The following is a 21,792-nucleotide window of genomic DNA, read 5'->3' on the forward strand; positions in this document are numbered from 1 at the left end:
ACTTTTTGGCAAGAAAGTGATCCTCAACTGAGTTTGACTATGATTAAAAAGCAAATATAAACCTTTGTTCTGGGATCGTAGTATATATTTCATAATACATGTACATGTTTTACTGAGGTGCACAGAGTGAGAATCTCAGAGAATGTACTTCTCTTGTATGAAAAGTGTTCTTGCAGAACATCACGAAGGCATTTGGAGGACAGGGGCTGTGCCTTCTTCCCCACTGCCTCCTTCCCAGTGACATCACAACGCTTTTGCACACACATGCTAATAAATGTACACTGAGTTTAACTGGAGAGGTTATATGAAACACATACAAACAACTCTTGATACAGCATATATAAGTACTGTATAACACAGTTACACAGTTTCAAAGTCAAGACAGAGTTTATTCAATGAGGTAGATAAAAATGCTCAAAACGAAAATCAGGTAAAGCATTTTCTGAAGTGTCTACATATTATGGATTTATAATATATCTGAACTTATGCAGTCAATGTAAAATGTTTTCATAACTCTTGTCTATTCAAGCAGTTTCCAAGATTTTTATTTAGGCAGAGTAACCACTAAAAAGATATAAAGCAAAATAATTCATTTTATTTCTTAAATGCCTATGTATTTACAATCATAAAAATTTTCATGCATTATAACTTATGAGATATGACACTTTCAGTTATTAAAAATTAAAAATATTAGAAAACCTGACTTAACTTATGAAGAAATTAATGGCTGAACAGAAAATATCAAGTTACTATTATTAGCTTAAGATTTTACCATAATCATGAACAGCATTTAATCATGAATACCTTCATTTTACTTTTAAACTATACTTACACTTTTTAGATGAAAATCTCATATTGGGGCAATAAGACTTTACTCCAGATTATAGTCACATATGGAAGGGAGCTTTTAATTCAAGGTTTCATTATGGTCCATAGTACAAAGATATATTTTCATGAGGGTTACATGATGGATAGCCAGCAAAAGAAATATGCTAGCGGAGGGTAGTAAATTGCCCACTAAGCATGCACTGAACCAACAGGCTAATTTAAAACACGGTAAGTCCTTGATTATTGCCAGCTTTTCTATAATGCTCAGGTTCTTAAAGGTCACTGAATTTCATAATTATCTCCAAACAATTTTCTTCATGGTCATTTAAGCTTTGTCTAAATAGTTGAGTATGTTGCCAAGCAACAACACCATCTCCTCTGCTCAATTCTGCTTCCAAAATAACTTCAGTGGCACCAGAAAAATCATCATATGAGCGAAGAATTCCATCTGTTGGAGGAAAGAAAATACCTTTGCTTCTGGAAACTTAAAGAACATAAAGAGTTTTGGAATGCACTTTATACACCTTACTTGTAAGTAAAAATCAACCCTTAAAAAATAAATAGAAATACAAATTATTCTTTATGGAGGAAATGCGTCCTTTGAAACAAAGAAATTACTTTTCTTCTTCCATTTGTGTTTCACAATGAAACACAAGTCCTTCTACAGAATGAGGTTATACAGGTTTAGTTAACATTTGTCTGCAACAGTATGAGGAACTCCTGGGTATCAAAAGCTCAAAGCTACCTCTCAGGTAAGTACAACTCCTCCGCATAGTGTCAAACATACCATTGCGACTAATTCTCCAGGCAAATGCTTACCGCCCCGCAGTTCTACTTGTGCTGTATCAGATCGCAGTTTCCACTGTATTTCTCCAGTCTGAAAGGTCTGACTGCTTGTTCTAATGGAAATGCTATCTAGTTTTAGGCCAACCGACCCACACTCAAACTTCCAGGAAATATAAGCAGAAGATGATCCTTCTCTTCGGGCTAAATACACCTACAAGGTAGGAGGAAAGAGAGGAATTGTCAGAAAAAATGAAATAGTACAGAAAACACATATAGTCAAAGTGGAAAACACATATAGTCAAAGTCCTAGTGTTATAGGGCACTATGTACAAATGGTTATTAAAAACCTAATTTTTTCCCCACTGAAAACATTTTTATGGCTAAAATTTTCATTAGCAGTTTTTCCTACAGTATCTTTAGCTGTGGAAGGAAGGTATTATTTGAATACAGGCAGCCCAACAAGTACAGCCCTTAAGGGCCACATGCTGACCAAATTTTGGTAAGTTGTATTTTTTAAAATAAGTCCAGCTATTTAAAATAAACTTTATGATGAATCCTGCTGAAAATGAAGAATCCTTTTAAATACAATTATTTCTTAATTTGTCTTCTTTTCAAAGTCTGGACTTTCATATAAGCTTTCCTAGAAGTGAGATGGGCCATATCCTCTAAATAAACAAACAAACAAACAAACAAAACCCACCTCAGTCACCGCTAAGTAATGGTTTAATAAACGGTAATAACCATGCTTGCCTCCTAAATAGTACACTCTGCACCCCCACTCCCTCCCCATCAATGCCCCTTCCCACTCTGAACCTATACTATTTAAGGCATCCAAGTTTATTGGCTCCTTCAGCTTGTCTCCTCTGTTTCATCTACACTCTTCAAAACGATGTGATGACATGAAAACTGACATCCCCACAGCCATGGTCTTTCATGGGTAACTGCATTCACCCAGGCTCAAACCCCTAAGGATCTGACTCTTTAATCATTAGGATTAGAGAGTCCTCAACAATAATCTATGCATTTTAAAAAAAATAAATCTTGTAGGGAAAAAAGCCCTTTCTTCATTTATACTGCACTTACCACCGCAGTCACGACTTTGCCTCATCTTTGTGCAACTGCCTAATTAATGTTTATAAAACCCCACTTCCTTCCTATCATTTGCCTGGTCTAAAATGTACAGCAAGCACCTGGCTCTTGCATTAAATCCAAACTCTTAGCTTTCATGGTCCTCCAGAATTTTACCCCACCTTGAACTACCAATATTCCCTTACTCAAATGCAACTATTTTACTTTTGTACTTGTATGATCTGACTTAGCCAAATCATAGCTCTCTTGGGGCACAGCTCTGAATGGGAGGACTTAATTAGTATTTAAGTATTAAAAATTACACACACATATTCTCTTAGAAATGCTAAATCTACTTCTCAGGGGCAAATAGCTGGAAGTACCATATGAAACACACCTGCATGAAACTGTCCTGCTCCATGTCTTCAGTCATCAAGTAAGAAATCACTGCCAGCATTCTATTGATACTCTACTGTATTTGGCAGCCTATGAATATTTTTCTTCCTGGTTAAATGTCAGTTAATCTAATTTTAAAGTTTTTTAAATCAGTGAGCTGGAGATTATAAAACAACTGAACAGTCACCCTCCAAGGAAAATGATTTGAACTCCTTAGACTAGATCTGTACAATCAACAATTGTTCTGGATGGCAAACCTAGATGTATGGCACTGTCAACTGCTCCACTGAAGTTCAGGGCAACCTCACTATAACATCCTCTAATGCTCACGTGTTCCTACTGCATGCTCCTCTTATAGCTGTTAGTAAGGAGAACCTGGGGCTCAGGAATGCACCCATGCTCCCCTGGGAGTCGTTGGTTTCACCTACCCTAAACTACGACTATCCATAGCTTAATTACTCCTTCAAAGAAGAGGCTAGTAAAAGACATTAACTCGAAAAGATGAGCTAAACAGCAGGGTTACAGGAAGGGGGTTGGAAAGAATTAAAAGACTAGGGGAAAGTAATCTTAATACAGAAATACTTTCAAATACTTAATACAGAAATACTTAATACTTTCAAATTCATATCTCAGTATATACTTCTATGTAATAGATTTTTCAGAGCTCAGTAGTTTTAAATGTTCCCTGATAAGTTTGGGTATAAAATATGATAGGCTGAAGTCGAGTAAATTTCAGATTTCTAGCTTACTCCAAGAACTGTCTTTATTATATCATGTGGCTCTGGGCCAGAATTGTGGTTTTAACTGTTACAGGAACACACAGCTGTTGAACGTGTCTGAGAGAACTGCTTGCTCTAAGACTTACACTTGTCAATCCTAAAGGCATCACCTTTTACGACTCTGAATAGTTAAATGATAAGATAGATCATCATTGAATTCTTAGAACACTTAATGTCACACATACTGTGGGCAAATAAAAGGTCTCAGGCCAAAGACATGGTATATGGAGATAAAACAGACCCTATTTATATTGAAAACTCATATCATCTTTTTCACACAGTCTGTCTGGAGCATTTTAACCAAATTATTCTAACTCAGCATTTTTAGAGGTGGTAGGAAGTTACCAAGAGCATGCATACTCAGACTGGTGATTTGAAATAAACCAAAACAATAGGATTTATATAAACCTCCAAATGTGGTCCTGTAATACCAACAGAATGAATAATTTTAACTTATTTAGAACAATATAAGGTCTCAGATATTCAATTTTTAGGTTGAGACCCCCAAAAAGCATTTTTGTAACTGCTGTACGTCTCTAACTTTCTGAAGTTATGTTAGACAACTTTTTGCCTGTCGGCTTTTTAAATTCATAGGGGTCATTATCGTATATAGTTCTGCTTCCTCGTTTTTGCAGTTTATGGGACTACTAAGAGGTGAGTGCTGCTACCCCGTTGGCAGCAGTGATATTACAGAAGCCATGGAGTTGCTCCCCTACTGCCTGAAGTCTATGCAGCAGCCCCAGCGGTCCCCCCTTGCCCTGTCTGGCATCTGTAAGGACAAGCAGGCACATCACACCCGTAGGTGGGAACAAGACCATGTGTCTGTGGCTTAAGGTCTAAGTTACAGCACTCGCAGTGTACACCAATGAAACCTGTCCTCTGGGTTGTGCCTGTAGCCACTGTTTTCAAGACGAACAATTTGCATGTCAGCTTTTTTACATAGTTCAGGTTCTACAGGAGATCTTCACCTAGAGATTTTCTGACAACTACCTGCCAGGCTGCTTTGCCAGCTGCTACGGATTCCTGGAGGCTCCTTTTTACTGCACTATTTGAAGTTGTTCTCTAGGATGCTCTTAACATTATTCCTCACTTAGGCTGCTAGGATTCACTCGAACAAGTTCACCGTACGGCAGACACCGTGCAGGCAGTCATTCCTACAGATGCCCAGCAGAGCAGCTGTACTTCAAGAGATTCTAGCTGGATGCAGTAAACTGGTTTGCTCACGGGCCTTGCATTTGGTTACTCCATTTGGTCACAGATCAGACCCCACCGTCATCTCTCTGGACGACGTTTCTGATTCTTTCTGCTTGCAGCCTCTGCAATTACCTCTGGAGCCCTGGAGTGATCATGTCCTTTCCTTGCCTGAACTCTTCCATGGGTTTCTACTACATAGCTGCAAGGTACTCAACATCCAGGGTACCTGACAACTGTTTACCTCTCTACTCTCACTTCCCACTATTCTGCCCCATGCCCCCTACTACGCACCCTTCCCTGGATGTCAGGTGTTTCTCTCCTCAGTGCCTTTGCACATGCTCTTTCTCATGCCCCCAAACACCCTCCCCTTCCACATCCTGTCCTTACACTGAGAATCTCTCCCTCTGGCGCCTCCTCCAAAAGCCCACTCAGATATTACTTCTTCTGCAAGGGCTTCTCTCAAGAAGGGACAATTGCTCCTCCTCCTGTCTTCTCTCCCTTAGCATCATATGCTTCTGCACTTACCTTACTCATCTAAACTGCTGGTCCATGTGTCTTTCTCCTACACTAGCCTATGCTCACCTTGACGCTTGCCTTTTCTTTTTTTTTAAACCCTCACCTGAGGACATTTTCTCCATTGATTTCTAGAGAGAGTGGAAGGGAGGAAGGAGGGGGGAAAGGAGGGGAGATGGGGAGAGAGAGAAACAGAAACAGAGAAACATCGATGTGAGACACATTGACAGGTTGCCTCCCACACAGGCCTGGACAGGGCAGGAAACCTCCAGCCGAGTATGTGCCCTTGACAGGGAATTGAACTTGCCATCCTTTGGTCTGAGGGCTGATGTGCTAACCATTTAGACATACCGGCCAATGCTTTTTTTAAAAAAAGACATTAAAAACCATCATATCCTAAGTGTCAAGTGTCAAACTCAATGTCTGACAAAGTGCATGTTTGCTGAATAACTAAATGAATCAATTCTTGATATAATGCCATACATCAAAAAGTGCTAAAATGACTCTAGCAACAAAGAGAATGATAAAATTGCTCAAAAATGCAAAGTATCTAAGACCAGTCAAGCGACACAGTCTGTGGTGGTCTACGTAGCCCTAGGGTGATGAAGAATTTATGCCATGTACACTCAATCATTCTTTCTTACATTCACCAAACTTTACTGAACATTTTTATATATCAGATACTATTATAAATATATGAATACTGAGAATAGTACCAAAGTGAGTAGAAAAACACAAGGTCTCTGCCCGGGTAAGGTTTATAATCTAATAGGCAAGATGCAATCTATTCCTACACATATTTGTTGAATAAACATCATGAAGGAGAGGTACATGGCGTAGTAAGTCCATAAAGGGAGAAATTAGTCCAGTTTGCTGGGACTAGAGGAAGTAAGGCTTCAGCCAAGTTCTAAGGGCAAGAGTCAGTTAATCTAACAAAAAAGCAAGTAAAGGAAGTTCTGTGGAGAGGGCCGAGGGCAGGGCAGCTACAATGCAAAGGGGAGGGTGGAGGGCTGGGGGAGGGAGGAGCACGGTCGGGGTGAGGCCAGAGAAGCAAGGGCCAGACTGGGAAGACACTTGAGCTGTTTCTTGCCCTAAGAGCATTTGGTAATGATTGAGGTTTTGAAAAAGTTTTTATGGCGACAGCAGAGAGAACATCTTTGAAGGGACCAGGACAGATGCAGGGAGACTAGTTGGGAAACTATTAACATCACTTTTATCAAGGTGTTATCACTTGCCTCCTAAAAAGTATACCGGTCTTCTTGATTTAGCTTTTTATATTCCTTTCAAGTCCACATATCACTGAAGGATGTACTTGCTAAGTAGTACAATGCAGTAAGTCCCAGTGCTCCTGGAAGGCTACCACACTGAGAGTAAGAATCTGTTCCAAATACCCAAGAGCAGGCTGCATGTGATCTATGTTGATTCCATGCCGGAGATTACTGAAGAAAGGTGTGGTGAGAAATAGACTTGAGAAACAGTCCAGGTGAAGGTATTAAATACAAGCTGGCAGTTACAAAACAGTCACGGGGATGTAGAGCACAGCACAGGGAAAATGGTCAATAATGTTGTGTTACTATGTGTGGGGCCAGGTGGGCACTGGGTTTCTCGGGAGAATCACTTCATAAATTATATGAATGTCTAATCACTATGCTGTGCACCGGAAACCAATATAAAATACTGAATGTCAACTATAATCGGCAAAAAAATTAAAAAGAAAAAAAGAAACAGGCTGCTTCTCTTCCGTGGAGCTAGAGAATCCCTAACGGGACATGCTAGTAGAGAACTAAAAATGCTGAGTTAGGGGGAAAATTCAAGTTTTAGTGGCAATATATTATTTCTGAGTTATTAGTCTCTACAATATAGTTAAGATTCTACTATTTTTCTTCATTTGGCACTAAATATTATAACTGAAAACGGATTCACTCAACTTTGAGTGAGAGCCTGTTTTTCATTTAATGGCCTCTGCATCTCATTTACATTATTTAAATCTTTCTCATGACGATACATCCCCTGGCCGCAAGGCTCTATTTAGAAATCTCAGAACATGCCACGTACTCCACGCTTTTCCCCTGCCGTTCCCTTGCCTTAGGAACGCTCCTCATCCTTCAGCGTCAGCTCAAGTGCCGCCTGCTCTGTGGGGCTCATCCCGCCCTCCTGGTGTCTCCATGGCGATGTGCTGACACCCTCACTAGCGCGCTCCTCGTCACGGTTAAGACGGCTGTTTATGCTTCAGTTTCCGCAGACTGAGAGCGCGGAAACCGTACCTTCATTTTTTATCCACGTGGCTGACAACAATGCCTAGTACGACAGGCACTCAGCATGTGTCTGCTGAAGAACCAATGAGTGAGTCACACAAAGAAGAAATAAGCCACAGAACAGACTTTCTCAGCACATCGCATCTTCTGCCATGACTTTCTGCCTTCACACTGCTGGTTACAAGAATGGCGTGCCAGGCGAGTTTAGGTCTTGGATAGAACACATGTCTATTCTATCCTGCATCTGTTCAGAAAAATTTTTAGGCCAAGGACAGTCTTCCAGAAGTTGCTCAGCGCCTCTCAACTATGTAATCAATTACAGATACAGATTCAAATCTTTTTAAAATTTTATCTAGTTCTATTTTTTTATGCCCTTCTTTACCTAAAGAAGACAATTCCTAAATCTACAATTTTAACAATGCTAAAGTTATTCTTGGTTTAATACAAAAAGATCACCAGGATGAATTTTAAAACAAAAACTTATGATTGGAATAAAGCACAGGGGCCTCATCTCTGTACATCTTCTGTATTCTGATTAAAGCCAAGGACAGTGATACGCATGGAGTAGATGCTCATCGCCCTAGCGGCTGTTCATCTGTGACTCATTCTTTAATCTATCCAATGTCTTACAAGTGAACAACTCCCTTCCCACTCAGACACTTGCCAAGTTAATTTTAAAAGCTCCCTATATAAGTTATATGCAAGCTGCCCTGTGGGAACCACTATAGTCCTAGCAACCCACTTCTTCATTCTTCAAGACAAAGTAGAAATAACTAACATCGCTGCTCAGGCATCCACATTATTATGCAGTGAAGGGGTGTTAAATGGTTAAGCTCTTAGGAATTTGACCTAATGCTATATTCCACAATAACCTGCAATCAATACATATCTATGAAGAAATTAAATAACAATATACTTTATATATTTATGCAAAAATGAGTCACATGGATTGGTCATATACTGGAACATTTTTCCCCACGAAAGCATTAAACTCAGCCTCTTTGATGAAAACAGATACTTCCTTGTTTTAAGTGCACAAATTTCTTATGGTCTCTTGATTTCAATGTTGGAAACAATTTTCTTCTACAGGTTTAAGGAATACTAAAACTAATTTTGACATACCAGTTTTCACATCATGCACAACCGAAAAATGAAGCCAATCTATACCTGTCTAAACAATGACAAAGGTTTTAAACAGTTTCATGCATTAAGTTACCATGTTCCAGTCTGTTTCAACTTTTCTGAATATGGATTCCGTTTTCCACACACCACTTTCCCATCCAGAAGTGGTTTGATGATTATCTGAAACTCGAATGTAATGATCTTTCGCAATATTATAACAAAGGTGAAGCTGTTTAGAAATCTTCTCATTTTCAGAGGGGGTGAACATGGTTTCTTTTTTCTTAAAAAGAAAGAAGAATTAGCCTTTTTTCAAGATAATGAAATATATATATATATAAATAAATATGGGGCAGGGAGGGAGGAGGCGGGGAGAGTGAGAGACTGTTATGTATAACGGTAAGAGATTCCATCAACTTGAAAATGAAATGCTGGTGCCATCAAAAATTCAGAAAATCTTTTATAGGTTAAACATGATCAGTATAATGTTGATATAGAACCAACTGCTACAAGACAGAAAATGAGAAGTACAAATAATAGATCTGACTTATGTTTTTGTGATTTTACAAGTGCATCTAAAGTAGTTTCTTTTTCTTCATTTCCACCATCACCATCTTCTAACTGGACTATTATGAAATTGATTCCCACCTTTCAAGTTTTACCTCTCCTGTCCATGTTCCACATAGTCATGAAAGTGATTTAAAAAAATGTAAATTGCAATATGTGATTTCCTTGCTTAACTCGCTACACTGACATCCACTGTACTTAAACTCTAAACCGTTACCAAGACTTACAGGGCCACATGACCTGTCCCCTGCCCACTTCTCCAACCAGATCTCACGTTACTCTTCCCCTTTGTCTCTATGCTCCCACCTACTACTTCTCCTTTAGTTTCTCAAAAAGACCCAGCCTATTTTTGCCTCACGGCCTTGACACATGCTGTTCCCCCCTTCAGGAATGCTGTGCTTTCTACTTTCCATAAATTTGATTCTTTCTCATCCTTCAAGCCTAAACCTAAAGCCATTTCATCGGAGTGTCCTTTCCTAATACCCTAAGGTAGAAGAGTGTCTGGGAGCTTGAAATAACAGTCTGCATGTGTGCAATTACTACAAAAGCTCATGTTTTACCTTAAAATTCCAGGCAAATTGTGTACTCTAGCCCCAAATAAATCCATGTTTGTTTTAATGTAAAACAGTCCCCAGAAATCCTAAAATCACTGAGTGAATCTAAAGTTTGAGAAAGATGATATATTCATCTGGTCTTTACGTACCACTGACACAATGGTCCCTCTCCCTTAGACATGGGCTTAGTAGCATTTTGAGTCAGATAATTCTTTGTTGTGGGGTGCCCTATGCCTTGCAGGTTGTTTAGCAGCATCCCAGACCTCTGCCCACTTGATGCCAGTGGCTTCCCTCCTCCCAGACATTGCCAAATATCTCCTGGAAGGCAAAATCATGCACCTTTGCAGAACCAGTGCTCTAGTCTGTGTTAATGTCTTGCTACAGTACTTACTAATCAATCAAGATAGTAGGCAATGCTTTTCTGGTCAACACTGCGTACTAGGTATTAAACATTATAAAAACTTTGAATGTACAAGAATCAGTAAAAATATATATTAGAAACAGAGAAAAAAATAATTACATATGTATATGTGTAATGATCACTGTTAGAATGACAAAATAGTAACATTAAATGTATAAATAAGATAATTCCCTATAGAACCTGTGAATATTACTGCCATAAAGGTAAAATAAAAGCAGTTTATTATTTTTAGAAATTGGTATTATAAATTAGTGTACTATACTTCAAAACAAGCATGTAAAAACAAAAATATTTCAGAGTCAACATAAGCCAAATGGAAATAAAATTTAAAGTAGCATTATCTATATTTTACAAAGGATAACTAATTGCAAAAGGGAAAAGAAAAATATATGTTACTAAACATAAAATGTATGCAATTGAACAAACAATCTGGAGTAACAATATTTCATAAACTCTCTTAAATCTAAAGTTAAGATGAAACTTCTTTCTTGAAATATCACCAATGTTTTCTTCTTTTTCCAATTCATTTCAAGGTATAGTTCCATAATTTTTTAGGACTGACATTTTTCAATTTACTTTTAAAATAAGCATCTATTGCTAAAGAGGAAAATGACACTTTAAATCCATGGCCCTAATACAGTAATTGAGAAATTAAAAAAAAAATCAGTAATTGAGAAATTTTAAAAAAATCCAAAAGGGGAAACAATCTGGGAATGTGACCCAGTTCATATTTTAAAAGTTTAATCAACTTATATGCCATTCAAGAGGAAGCACACCCATCCATAAAAAGAAAAAGAAATGAAGACCAAATAATATCAATGTTTTAAATTGAGCACAGCTGTGAATTAAATTAGATCTTTTAAATTGGCTTCATTTAGATTTATACTTGCAACTTGCACTGCATCAGCAGTGATTTGAATGACTTGTTGAATTTAGATTTTGTAATTCTATGGCTGAACCAACACTTCCAACTGCCTGCTAAAGATGCTGGGGTAAATTAAAAAGCAAACAAAGTTACTGGGGATAATTCACCCCTTTTGGACACATTTTTTACTGGAGAAATGAGTTGCAACAATGGCAAATTTAGAAAAAGTAGACATAAAACTTTAATTTGTTTAGAACTGTCGATACTGATACTGTGATGGGTTATTTTCCTTTCAAGCATTTTCACCACATATCATCTTAGACCTTCATGTAAAAATACTTTCTAGTGAGTCACCTTTAAACTCCCTAAGGGCAAGGGACAGTCATTGTATGTACTTTCTTCTTTTTTTTTTTTAATCCTCACTTGAGAATATTTTTTCCATTGCTTTTTCAGAAAGAGTGGAAGAGGGGAGAGAGAGAAACACTGATGTGAGAGAGACACACATCGACTGGTTGCCTCCCCCACATGCCCTGAACGGGGATCGAGTCTGCAACCGAGGTATGTGCGCTTGGCTGGAATCAAACCCAGGGCCCTTCAGTCCGAGGGCTGATGCTCTAACCATTGGGCCAAATCGGCCAGGGCTATTGTACTTTCTTTATGTCTGTCAGAGCTTTTCACTAAGCCGCTAATTATAGACATCATATTTCCATTATTCATTATTTAATTTTGGGAGGTTAATCAAGAGATATCTTAAAATAAGTTTGACAATATAATAGTAATCATACCAGAAGCAATAATTTCTAGCCAATACCAGATGTATGCAAGTCTATTTCTTATTCTGGCTGGTGGTTACATGGGTGCTCAATTTGTAAAAATTTGTTCAGCTGTACACTTACAATTTGTGCATTTTTCTGTATATACTTCAGTAGAAGTTATACTACACTCAAAATTTACCTAAGATAAATAGAAAAATCCTATTTTAAAATGTTTTGCCAACTCTCTTGTATGCGATTAGATGTCAGTCACTCACTGCTTTTCAAATGTTTACATTTTTTAGTAATTAAGCTGAAAATCGAAAGGTCATGGCCAATGCATTTTTCAGGAAGTAGAGAGCATAGTATGAGAAGCAGGAAAGTGAGAAGATTATCATTCTATAATGAATGAAATACCTCTAGGCCCATTTCACCTCGGGCTACTCTCCAAGCCACTGACCCAGATATTCGTCCACCAAGTTCTCCAGGTTTGGGGGTTTTGGGAGATATAAATTCAACAAGCTCCACAATTATCCTCTGGAGAAGTTCTTTTCTTCTGTTTTCTGACAAAGATATTTGCCTCTGCAATTTGTGTTTAAAAAAAGCAGTTATCAAAGGTAGGAAAAATGTTGAGGTCCATCTCGAAGTCAGAATATACTTAAAACATTTGTATTTTAAGGGAATCTTAAAAGAAAAACAAACAAACTTTATTTTCATATGTATAATTATTTGGAAAATAAAATGGACACTAGAAAATTCAAAATAATTTTATAAAACTTATGTAAAGAGATCATTGTATACCCATATCCAACCCTGCATGACTTTTACTGTCCTAGATTTAAAATGAAGGTAGCAACCTCTGTTTTTGGCCACAATAAACTAGCTTGTATCAGACCAACTGTCCTGCTGAGAAAAGCTAGAAAAGGGGGAAAACACACACACAGATATACATACAAACACCTGTTTGAATGCAACAGAAAACTACCAACGTAGCCAGAACTGAAGAAGCTAAGACCCCCAAGAGAACTAAACAGGTGGACCAAGGCTGCACCTCTTTCCCTTCCAGGCACTTGCTAATGATTAACTGAAATGAGGAGGAGAGGCTCAGAAACCAAGCACAAAGCAGAGGCTAAAGCACTGAAAAACAAAGCAGAATTTTTGGCAAAAACAAAGTGCTGGAAAATAAATAATTGGAGTTCAGAGCCTTCCAAGGTGAGGGGGGTCTCTAGTAAATACTTTAGGTTTTCAGCTTAGCATCTCTGAAGAGCTACACCTTAGAAGGTGAAATTCCAAACAGACTGAAACTTCACCTTCGACTTAATCACAGAAGCGAAAAAAAATCATACAAGTATAAAGTTAAAAAATTTCACTACCACCAAAGGGGTACGAAAATAAAAACTGAATCTTCCCTCTTGGACCCCCAGGTCTTCTCAGAAGCAGTCACTGTTAACAATTTCCTGTGTCTTGTTTCAGAAATTTCCATACTTGGACAAGTGTGTATGTATAAGTACATTCAAGACACAATTACTTGGATAATAAAACAACATACTTTTTGTCAAGTATTATATATACTTAAATTTTGTTTCACTGAACTTTAAGAGACATGACAAATTAAAGGAAAAAAGTACAATATATAAAACAGGTCATCAAAATTTTCAATGAACAAAAAGACATTTAACATTAAAATATTTCTGCTTGTAAAAGAATGCTACAACTTAAAAAACCAGCTCTTGATTACATAAAAAATTTCTAATGTCCTCTCAAAAAGGACAAATGCCCATCACCCACCTGCTTATTAAGTCCATTAATAGTTTCTCGAAGTAATTCTTCTTTAATCTGAGTTCTTCTGGAAATCACCTCTTCATGTTTACAAGAATATCGCCAAGTGACATCAACCACCTCCAATTACAGAATACAAATACTTAATAAGTTACAACCATCAACCTTAAATACCTAGAATACAATTCTTAAATATAAAATTTAAGTGCCATTCTTTGTTACAAGTTTGAAAACCTGTGGAGAACAATCAGAGAACATGCCTCTTATTCATTTTCTAAGGGGCGTGCTTCCAAGAAAGACTGTAGTAAGATGAAGTTTTCAGAACATTTAGGCTTTTTAAAACTTATCTACAAAGTTGACTTCACAAAATTCAACAAATAAAAAACCTTTTCTATCTTTACTGTATAAAATTATATGATAGAACTAATTTTTGATAAAGGTACAAAAGCAATTCAATGGAGACAAGATAATCTTCTAGAACAATCCATTATCCATATGCAAAACAATGAATTTCCGTCCACACCCAAAGTACACACAAAATTAACTCAAAATGGATCACAGACCCAAGTGTAAAATTAAAAGTATAAAACTTCTAAAAGAAAAAAGACTAAGGAGAAAATCATTGTTTCTTGGGTTAGGCAAAAATTTCTTAGATACAACATCAAAGAGCATTTGTCCTTGAAAGAACAAACTGACAAACTGGACTTCATCAATTTCTTTTCTTCATTGAGAGAATGAAAAGATAAGCCACAGATAAGGAGAACATTTTTTGAAAAGCATGTATCTAAGACTTGCATTCAGAATATATAAGGAGCTCTCAAACTCATAAACCCAATTAAAAAAAATGGGCAGAGTGGGCATGTGCATAGCAAATAAGCCCATAAAAAGATGCTCAGTACTACATGGATACGTGGAACAGACGGACGGACCTCAGAGGGGAGGGGCGTAGGGGGACTGGGTAAAAGGTGAGGAGATTAGCCAAAGAACATATACGCATGACCCACAGACACAGGCAAGAGCGTGGTGATGGCCAGAGGAGGGGGGGTGGACAAAAGGAGGAAAATAGGGGACATCTTTAGTAGTGTCAACAATAAAAATATTTGTTAAAGTAAATAAATAATGTCCATCAACAGGTGAATGAATACACAAACTATGGTAAAGCCATACAACGGAAATTCAGCAATAAAAATAATAACCATTGATACATGAAAACACACGGACGAATCTCAAAATAATTACACTGAGTAAAAGAAACCAGACTCTCCCCTCCCCGCCCACCACAGAGGATAGAGGTGCTCCCTGACTTGTGATGGGTTACATCCCAGTAACCCCATCATAAGCTGAAAATACCGTAAGTGGAAAATGCACTTAATACTAGTCCACTATAGAGTACTGGTTGGGTACCGTGTGGCTCAATGGTTTACTCGGAGCTGCAGGTCACTGCCTCTGCCCAGCATCAAGATACTGCACATCACTAGCCCAGAAAAATATCAAAATTCAAAAATTCGAAGTACAGTTTCTACTGAATGCGTATTGCTTTTGCACCTTCACAAAGCTGAAAAATTTTAAGTCTAACCATCTGTATATATGATTCCATTTGCATAAAACTCTAGATCTGTGTTTGCCTGGATAGGGACAAGCAGCAGGGATAACAAAGGGACATGTGGAAACTTCCAGGGACAGTGGCCATATTCACTTTCCTCATTTTGTAAAGGTAATTTCATAGGTGTATATAAAGGATAAAATTTATTGAATTGTACACTTTAAATATATGCCATGTTTTGTATGTCAACTATAATTTCAAAAGCTGACAATTTTTTATTTTATTCTTTTTTCTCTTATGCCCTACCTCATCTTTAGAAAATGCTAGGATGTAGGACAGCTTCTTGCCCCACCCTACTTCATAGAGGAGAGGCTTGTCACAGACATCTTCACAGGCATCACAGTGCAGCCACCGCTGCTGAGAAGGAGAGTAGACTTCTGTCCAGACATGGTCTACTCAAGTGAGACGAGAGAGCAACAGGAAAAAGGGGGGGGAAAAGTTAAGTTTATAAAACCACAATGACTTCCAATAACTATATACATACAAACTCCTGAGAGAAGAATCACAAATAAAGTTATGTGTAATATTCTAAATTTTAGTTAAGACTGAACATTTTGTAGCACACAAGACTCTAGAACACTTGTTTTCTCTGTCTCTTTGAAATCCTTGAAAATGTTTGTGGAGTATCTCCATTAGTACGGTCAGTTTTAGTCTTAATTAAAAATGATGTAAGCTATAACTTTAAAAGATGGTTAACATATTGAAAAATAGCATAAAGAAACCAGGGATCAGTTTGCTAATGTGAAGATGTTAACGCCACTTGAAAATGCAGTCTCTCTCAGCCTTTATGATCCAGAACCAGTTCTATCAGAGGATCTCTGGTTATTGATGTTCTACGTTTGACTGTAAGAGAGCAATAACTATTAAATGAAGCTTTCATTTTATTATTTAAAAAACAACAGCAATGAAACACAAGTAAAACACTGAGGACAAGGAAAACAACTTTTTAATGTGTAGAAGACAAGTCATTTCTAAAAGGGACAATATAAATTTCACATGGCTTTAATTACCTTTTTGTATATTAAGATTTAAGATTACTAAGTCTTTTATACTAATCCCTACAAAAGTGAAGATTTCTATAGCACATCATTACACATGTTCTTATCCACACTGAAACACCATTACTAAAAATGTCATGGTAAATTATTAATAAAAGAATGTTCATAGTGCAAAGTACTAGGCAAAATGCTAAGTGTACTACAAAATCTTGTGATCCTCACATAAAACCCGTGAGAGATTAGTATATTGTCATTTTACAAAAGGCAAATGGAAGCTCAGACCGACAAAGCCAGAAAGTAGTAACAGACAGAACAGAACAAGCCCAGACTGTAAAGCCCAGTCCTTAAATCTGCAAAGCCCAAATGAGCTCTCTGCTCATTCCAGTTCTGTACCTGTGTAATCCCAGACGTAGCGAGCTTCAAACCCTAAGGCTCGGCAGCACAGTGTAAAACAATTGGCCCACTCGCCACACCGTCCACGCCTCGTTTCCAAAAGTTTCTCAGGGTGATTATACCTGGTTTTAAATAACAACAGAAAAAAATTTGATTCATTATAAAAAATAAGAATTTTAAAGAATTCATGTTACCTCTGTGCTAAACAGTAATATTTCTTTCATTTGTAACGATTAAAGAGCCTAGAATATATGAGGCAGTGTACTAGAATCTTTGGAAAAAATGATTAAACAGTGGTACAATCTTCAAGGAGTTTACAGTTCTAAGATGGAGAAGGGATTAACATGACTAACTTTAATACACAGCAGAATGTGATACAGACCATACAATAGGTCAGGTTAGGGTTACAGGAGAGTGGTTGCGGGGGGAAAGCTTGTATTTGAACCTGCCTTGAAGGACAGACAGGATTTGCACAGGCAAAGGTTCTCCAGGAAATCTGCTTTGGGCATTAGTATTATCCTAACAAGTAGTATAAGTAGCTCATTGTATTTAGAAGGTAAACAACTTTAACATACTCAATAAAGCTCTTCAGCTAGGTTGAACTCAATTTTACTTAAAATACTATTTTTGTCTCTAATGATTATTTTGATTGAAATGCTCTTCTTCTGAACTACTTAAAGGCGCTAATTCGGAAGTTGCTTTTTAAAAGATATTTGCTATGTCTCCAATTATAAAATTATCACAAAACTGGACAAGAGCAAATTTTGCATTTGTGTTGAGAAGGACTTTGAGCTGATAAAGCTAAGTGCCCCAGCTGAGCAAAAATGCTGGCCTTGAGTCTGGGAGGGAAGGACAGAGTTGCATGAATGAACTGACTCTGCAATGAGAAGTTTGTCTTAAGCAGATGCTCTTGCTTAAGCTAAGTTAAATGAATTTATAATTTAGGTAATTAAGTCATGGAAAAGTTATAAATTTACATTAAGAAGTAACATAGCAGAATCCTATGCCTCCATCTTCTGTATACTACTTGTGCCAAGTTGAATGACCAACTCAGCCTCTAAATACAGTGCTCATCATCCCAGCCCTATACAGAGAGCAGCTAACAGTGCGAGCAAATGCTTAGAAAGAAAAAATGTAACACTGTATAAGTATCTTTGTTAGCCTGGGCCCCTGCACACTACATTATCAATTTACATCCAATTGCCTAGAAAGAATTTATGAAGAGAGGGATTTAATTATATATGTATATCTTTTATCTTCAAATCTTTGCAAAATGTCTGTGCAAATGTATGCTGAATGAAGAAATAACTTGTACAAATTTTAGATAATTATTGGATATTGGGTTTTGTTTATCCTATATTCTGTGTATCACAGGGATGGTTCCCATTAGGAAAGTACTAAGTCCCTAAGCCCTCCAAATTAGGTATCTCAAACACATGATATATTTTCTTGCCTGATACAACCAAACTTTGCAAGTATTGCCAATTAAGAAAACCTGATAAGAGGCCTTTATATTAATTAAAAAATTAATTAAAAAGTTCAAGCTTCCCTAGTTGAAAATTTAAAGATATGAGGCTAGGTTAGGTTGGGTGGGGGAGGCACCTAATTAGAACAAATTTCTGTAGTTAGAAATTTATATATATATATATATATATATATATATATATATATATATATATGATGGTACTCTCTCTCTATATATATATAGTATAAATTTATATAGTACTAAATTTATATATATATATATGATGGTACTATACTTTCACCTTCCATATTACCATCTGATGATAAGGTACAGCATTGTATTTGCTATCACAACCATCAGTATTATTAATGTTGTTAGTAGTATTTTTATATTCTATCAAATGCCAATATTAAAGTTATCAGAAATTTCAAATTATTCCATTAAAAGAATACAAAATTAATAACATTAAATGCACTAGGACTACACTCAATTTATATTCAAGAGCGAGAGTTGAAAAGCTTTTCCTATAAAAAGACCGACAGTATTTTAGACTTTGCAGGCTGTATAATCTCTGTTACCTGTATTCAACTCTGCCACTGTAATGTAAAAGTAGTTATAGACCACACATAAATGAAATCAGCCCGGATGTGTTCCAACAAAACTTTATTTACAAAAACAGGATGTGGGCTGGATTCAGCCTGCTAGCCAAAGCTTGTTGATCCCTGTCCTAATAATTAAAATGAAGATTAAAAAGTTCATTTAATAAAAATTCTCTTCTACCCATTACATTAAGACTTTCCTGTCTAGTGGATACCCACCTCGGGAATCGATTGCTGAACTGGCACACATCACAATAATGATCTTCCACTCTGTTTGCACCCCACTTCAACTCATCGTCAGTGGGAAATAACGCTTCACCTCTAGACTTAGTCTTGCCACCACATTTGCTGCACAAAATGTCATTCACCCATTGAAAAAATTCTTCCTTAAACCAGTGTAAAAGCTCCAGCAAAAGAAAATCCTCATCACTTAAATTAGTACCTGAGAAATTAACACAGAACCAAGTAAGAGCTAAAGCTTACAAAAACTAAAAACATCCACGTATTTTATTCTCAAATATGAGCTGAAATATATGAAAATATAAGATGATCTACAAGGTTTGCATAAATATTGATGCAAGAAGGAAACTAAACGTCAGTATACTGTGAACGAAGCTGGAATACACTAATGATACACTGCACACTTAGAGCAGTAGGACATCTACACTTTGTACCTTCTAACTGACATTACCCATTAACCTATGAGCTGAACACAACAATCTCCCAGGGAACTATCAGTTTGGAATTGATTCTGAAACACATGGGAAGTAACGAAAAAAGCCTGATTTGGAAAAACATTTTAAAATTACTATGTTAAATTTGTCAAGTACATATACAAGTAAATATGAAACAATCACAAAAGCACAGGCAGAAATCATGAAATTTCAGACACTTTAAAAATCATCTTATTAGCTTTTCTATCAGTGCTTCAACATACAACATAATTAATGGATACTCTCCACAAAACACATAAAAACACGAGCATGTCTAACCTCCCCCACCGCACCTGCCCCGGCAATCCCCCCACCCCTGAGAGCTGTCAGCCTGCTCTCTATCTATGGGTCTGTCTCTGTTTTGCTAGAGAGTTCATTTTGTTCATTAGATTCCATATATGAGTGAAATCATATGGTACTTGTCTTTCTCTGACTGGCTTATTTCACTTAGCATAATGCTCTCCAGGTCCATCCATGCTGTCACAAAGGTGGATTTTCTTCATTTTTATAGCCAAGTAGTACTCCATGGTGTAAATGTACCACAGTTTTTTTATCCACTTATCTACTGATGGGCACTTGGACTACTCCCAAATCTTGTCTATAGTAAATAATGCTGCAATGAACATAGGGGTGCATATATTCTTTTGAATTAGTGTTTCAGGTTTCTTTGGATATATTCCTAGAAGTGGAATCACTGGGTCGTAAGGCAGCTCCATACTGCTTTCCACAGTGGTTGCACCAATCTGCATTCCCACCAACAGTGCACGACGGTTCCCTTCTCTCCACATCCTTGCCAATACCTCGTTTGTTGATTTATTGGTAGCCATTCTTACAGGTGTGAGGTGATACCTCATTGTGGTTTTAATTTGTGTTTCTCTGATTAGTGATATTGAGCATCTTTTCATATGCCTATTGGCCACCTGTATGTCCTCTTTGCAGAAGTATCTATTCAGGTCCTCTGCTCATTTCTTAATTGGATTGTTTGGTTTTCTGGTATTAAGTTTTATAAGTTTTTTATAAATTTTGGATATTAACCCCTTGTTCTCCCATTCAGTGGATTATCTTTTCATTTTGTTGATGGTTTCCTTCGCTGTGCAAAACCTTTTTAGTTTGATGTAGTTCCATTTGTTTTTTGTTTTTTTCTTTTGTTTCCCTTGCCTCAGGAGATATTATCAGAAAAATATTGCTACGAGAAATGTCTGAGATTTTACTAAAATAAACTATATTTAATAAAGTTAGTCTTTCAAAGTAGTTCTAAGAGGATGGAATGTTTAATAAATATTGGGACAGGTAGCTATCAAAATAATGGATCCCAACTGTACTTAATTCATCCTAATATGTATATATAATTTTTTTTTACAGATGTCTCCCTTTATTCCCCATTGATCCCCTCCACCCCACATCCACCCCACCCCCAGGCCTTCCCCATACCAATGTCTGTGTCCACGAGTTATGCTTATAAACATGTAAGTTCTTTGGTTAATTTTATATCTTTGATATATTACATATAAAGAGGAAATACTATAAAAGTATTAGAAAGTAATAGAAGTTACAAGAGAATATGTTTATAACTTTTGTTCATGAATATGTTTATGATCTTAACCAAGACAAAAATTGTAAAATACTGAAAACAATTAAATTTCTTATAAAATTTATAACTTTGTATATGAAAATATATACTAAGTGAAATTAAACAAAGAACACTGGGGTAAAAAAAAAGTAACATGTCTAACAAAGAAAAGTACCCAGAATATATAAAGAACTTCTACAAATCAGTAACAATACTAACAAACCCATCAGAAAAAATTTAAAAGTCCATAAAAGAAGTTCAATACTTTCATTAAGTGGAAACCAATACTTCTCAGGCACTTCTGGTATAAACTGGAAGTCGATTTCTTTGGCAGAATCCACTATAACAAACACCCACTACACACTCATGACACTTCTATATCTATCTCAGGGAAACATTTGTGCACATATACCAGGAGGCATGCTTTACAAGAATCTTCACTGAAGCAGCATTTGGAATAGAGAAAACTGTTAAAAAATCTCAATGTCCTTCGATAGGGAACTGTACAAACAATAGTATATGCATACTATAGGACACCATGGAGAGTTAAAAAGATTTCTAAGACATAATAGTAA

At 36.8% G+C, this 21,792-nt stretch overlaps 1 protein-coding gene across 2 annotated transcripts in view; it reads right to left on the bottom strand.

Annotated features, from left to right (window-relative positions):
* Window positions 1-339: 339 nt before the first annotated feature.
* The window catches only part of NGLY1 (N-glycanase 1), a 31,555-nt gene continuing 10,102 nt past the window's right edge, over window positions 340-21,792 (bottom strand). Inside the window, exons 5-12 of one of the 2 annotated variants that reach the window (XM_081159353.1) lie at window positions 19,154-19,376; window positions 16,871-16,992; window positions 15,726-15,871; window positions 13,886-13,996; window positions 12,515-12,679; window positions 9,036-9,221; window positions 1,648-1,825; window positions 340-1,276 (exon numbers count right to left, since the gene is read on the bottom strand). In XM_081159353.1, coding sequence (XP_081015479.1) covers window positions 1,101-1,276; window positions 1,648-1,825; window positions 9,036-9,221; window positions 12,515-12,679; window positions 13,886-13,996; window positions 15,726-15,871; window positions 16,871-16,992; window positions 19,154-19,376 — 1,307 coding nt within the window. In that variant the 3' untranslated portion in view covers window positions 340-1,100. The remainder of the gene's footprint in view (window positions 1,277-1,647; window positions 1,826-9,035; window positions 9,222-12,514; window positions 12,680-13,885; window positions 13,997-15,725; window positions 15,872-16,870; window positions 16,993-19,153; window positions 19,377-21,792) is intronic. The other variant, XM_081159354.1, reaches the window with a different exon arrangement.

Source organism: Miniopterus schreibersii, assembly GCF_964146895.1.
Source record: "Miniopterus schreibersii genome assembly, chromosome: 15".
Taxonomy (NCBI): domain Eukaryota; kingdom Metazoa; phylum Chordata; class Mammalia; order Chiroptera; family Miniopteridae; genus Miniopterus; species Miniopterus schreibersii.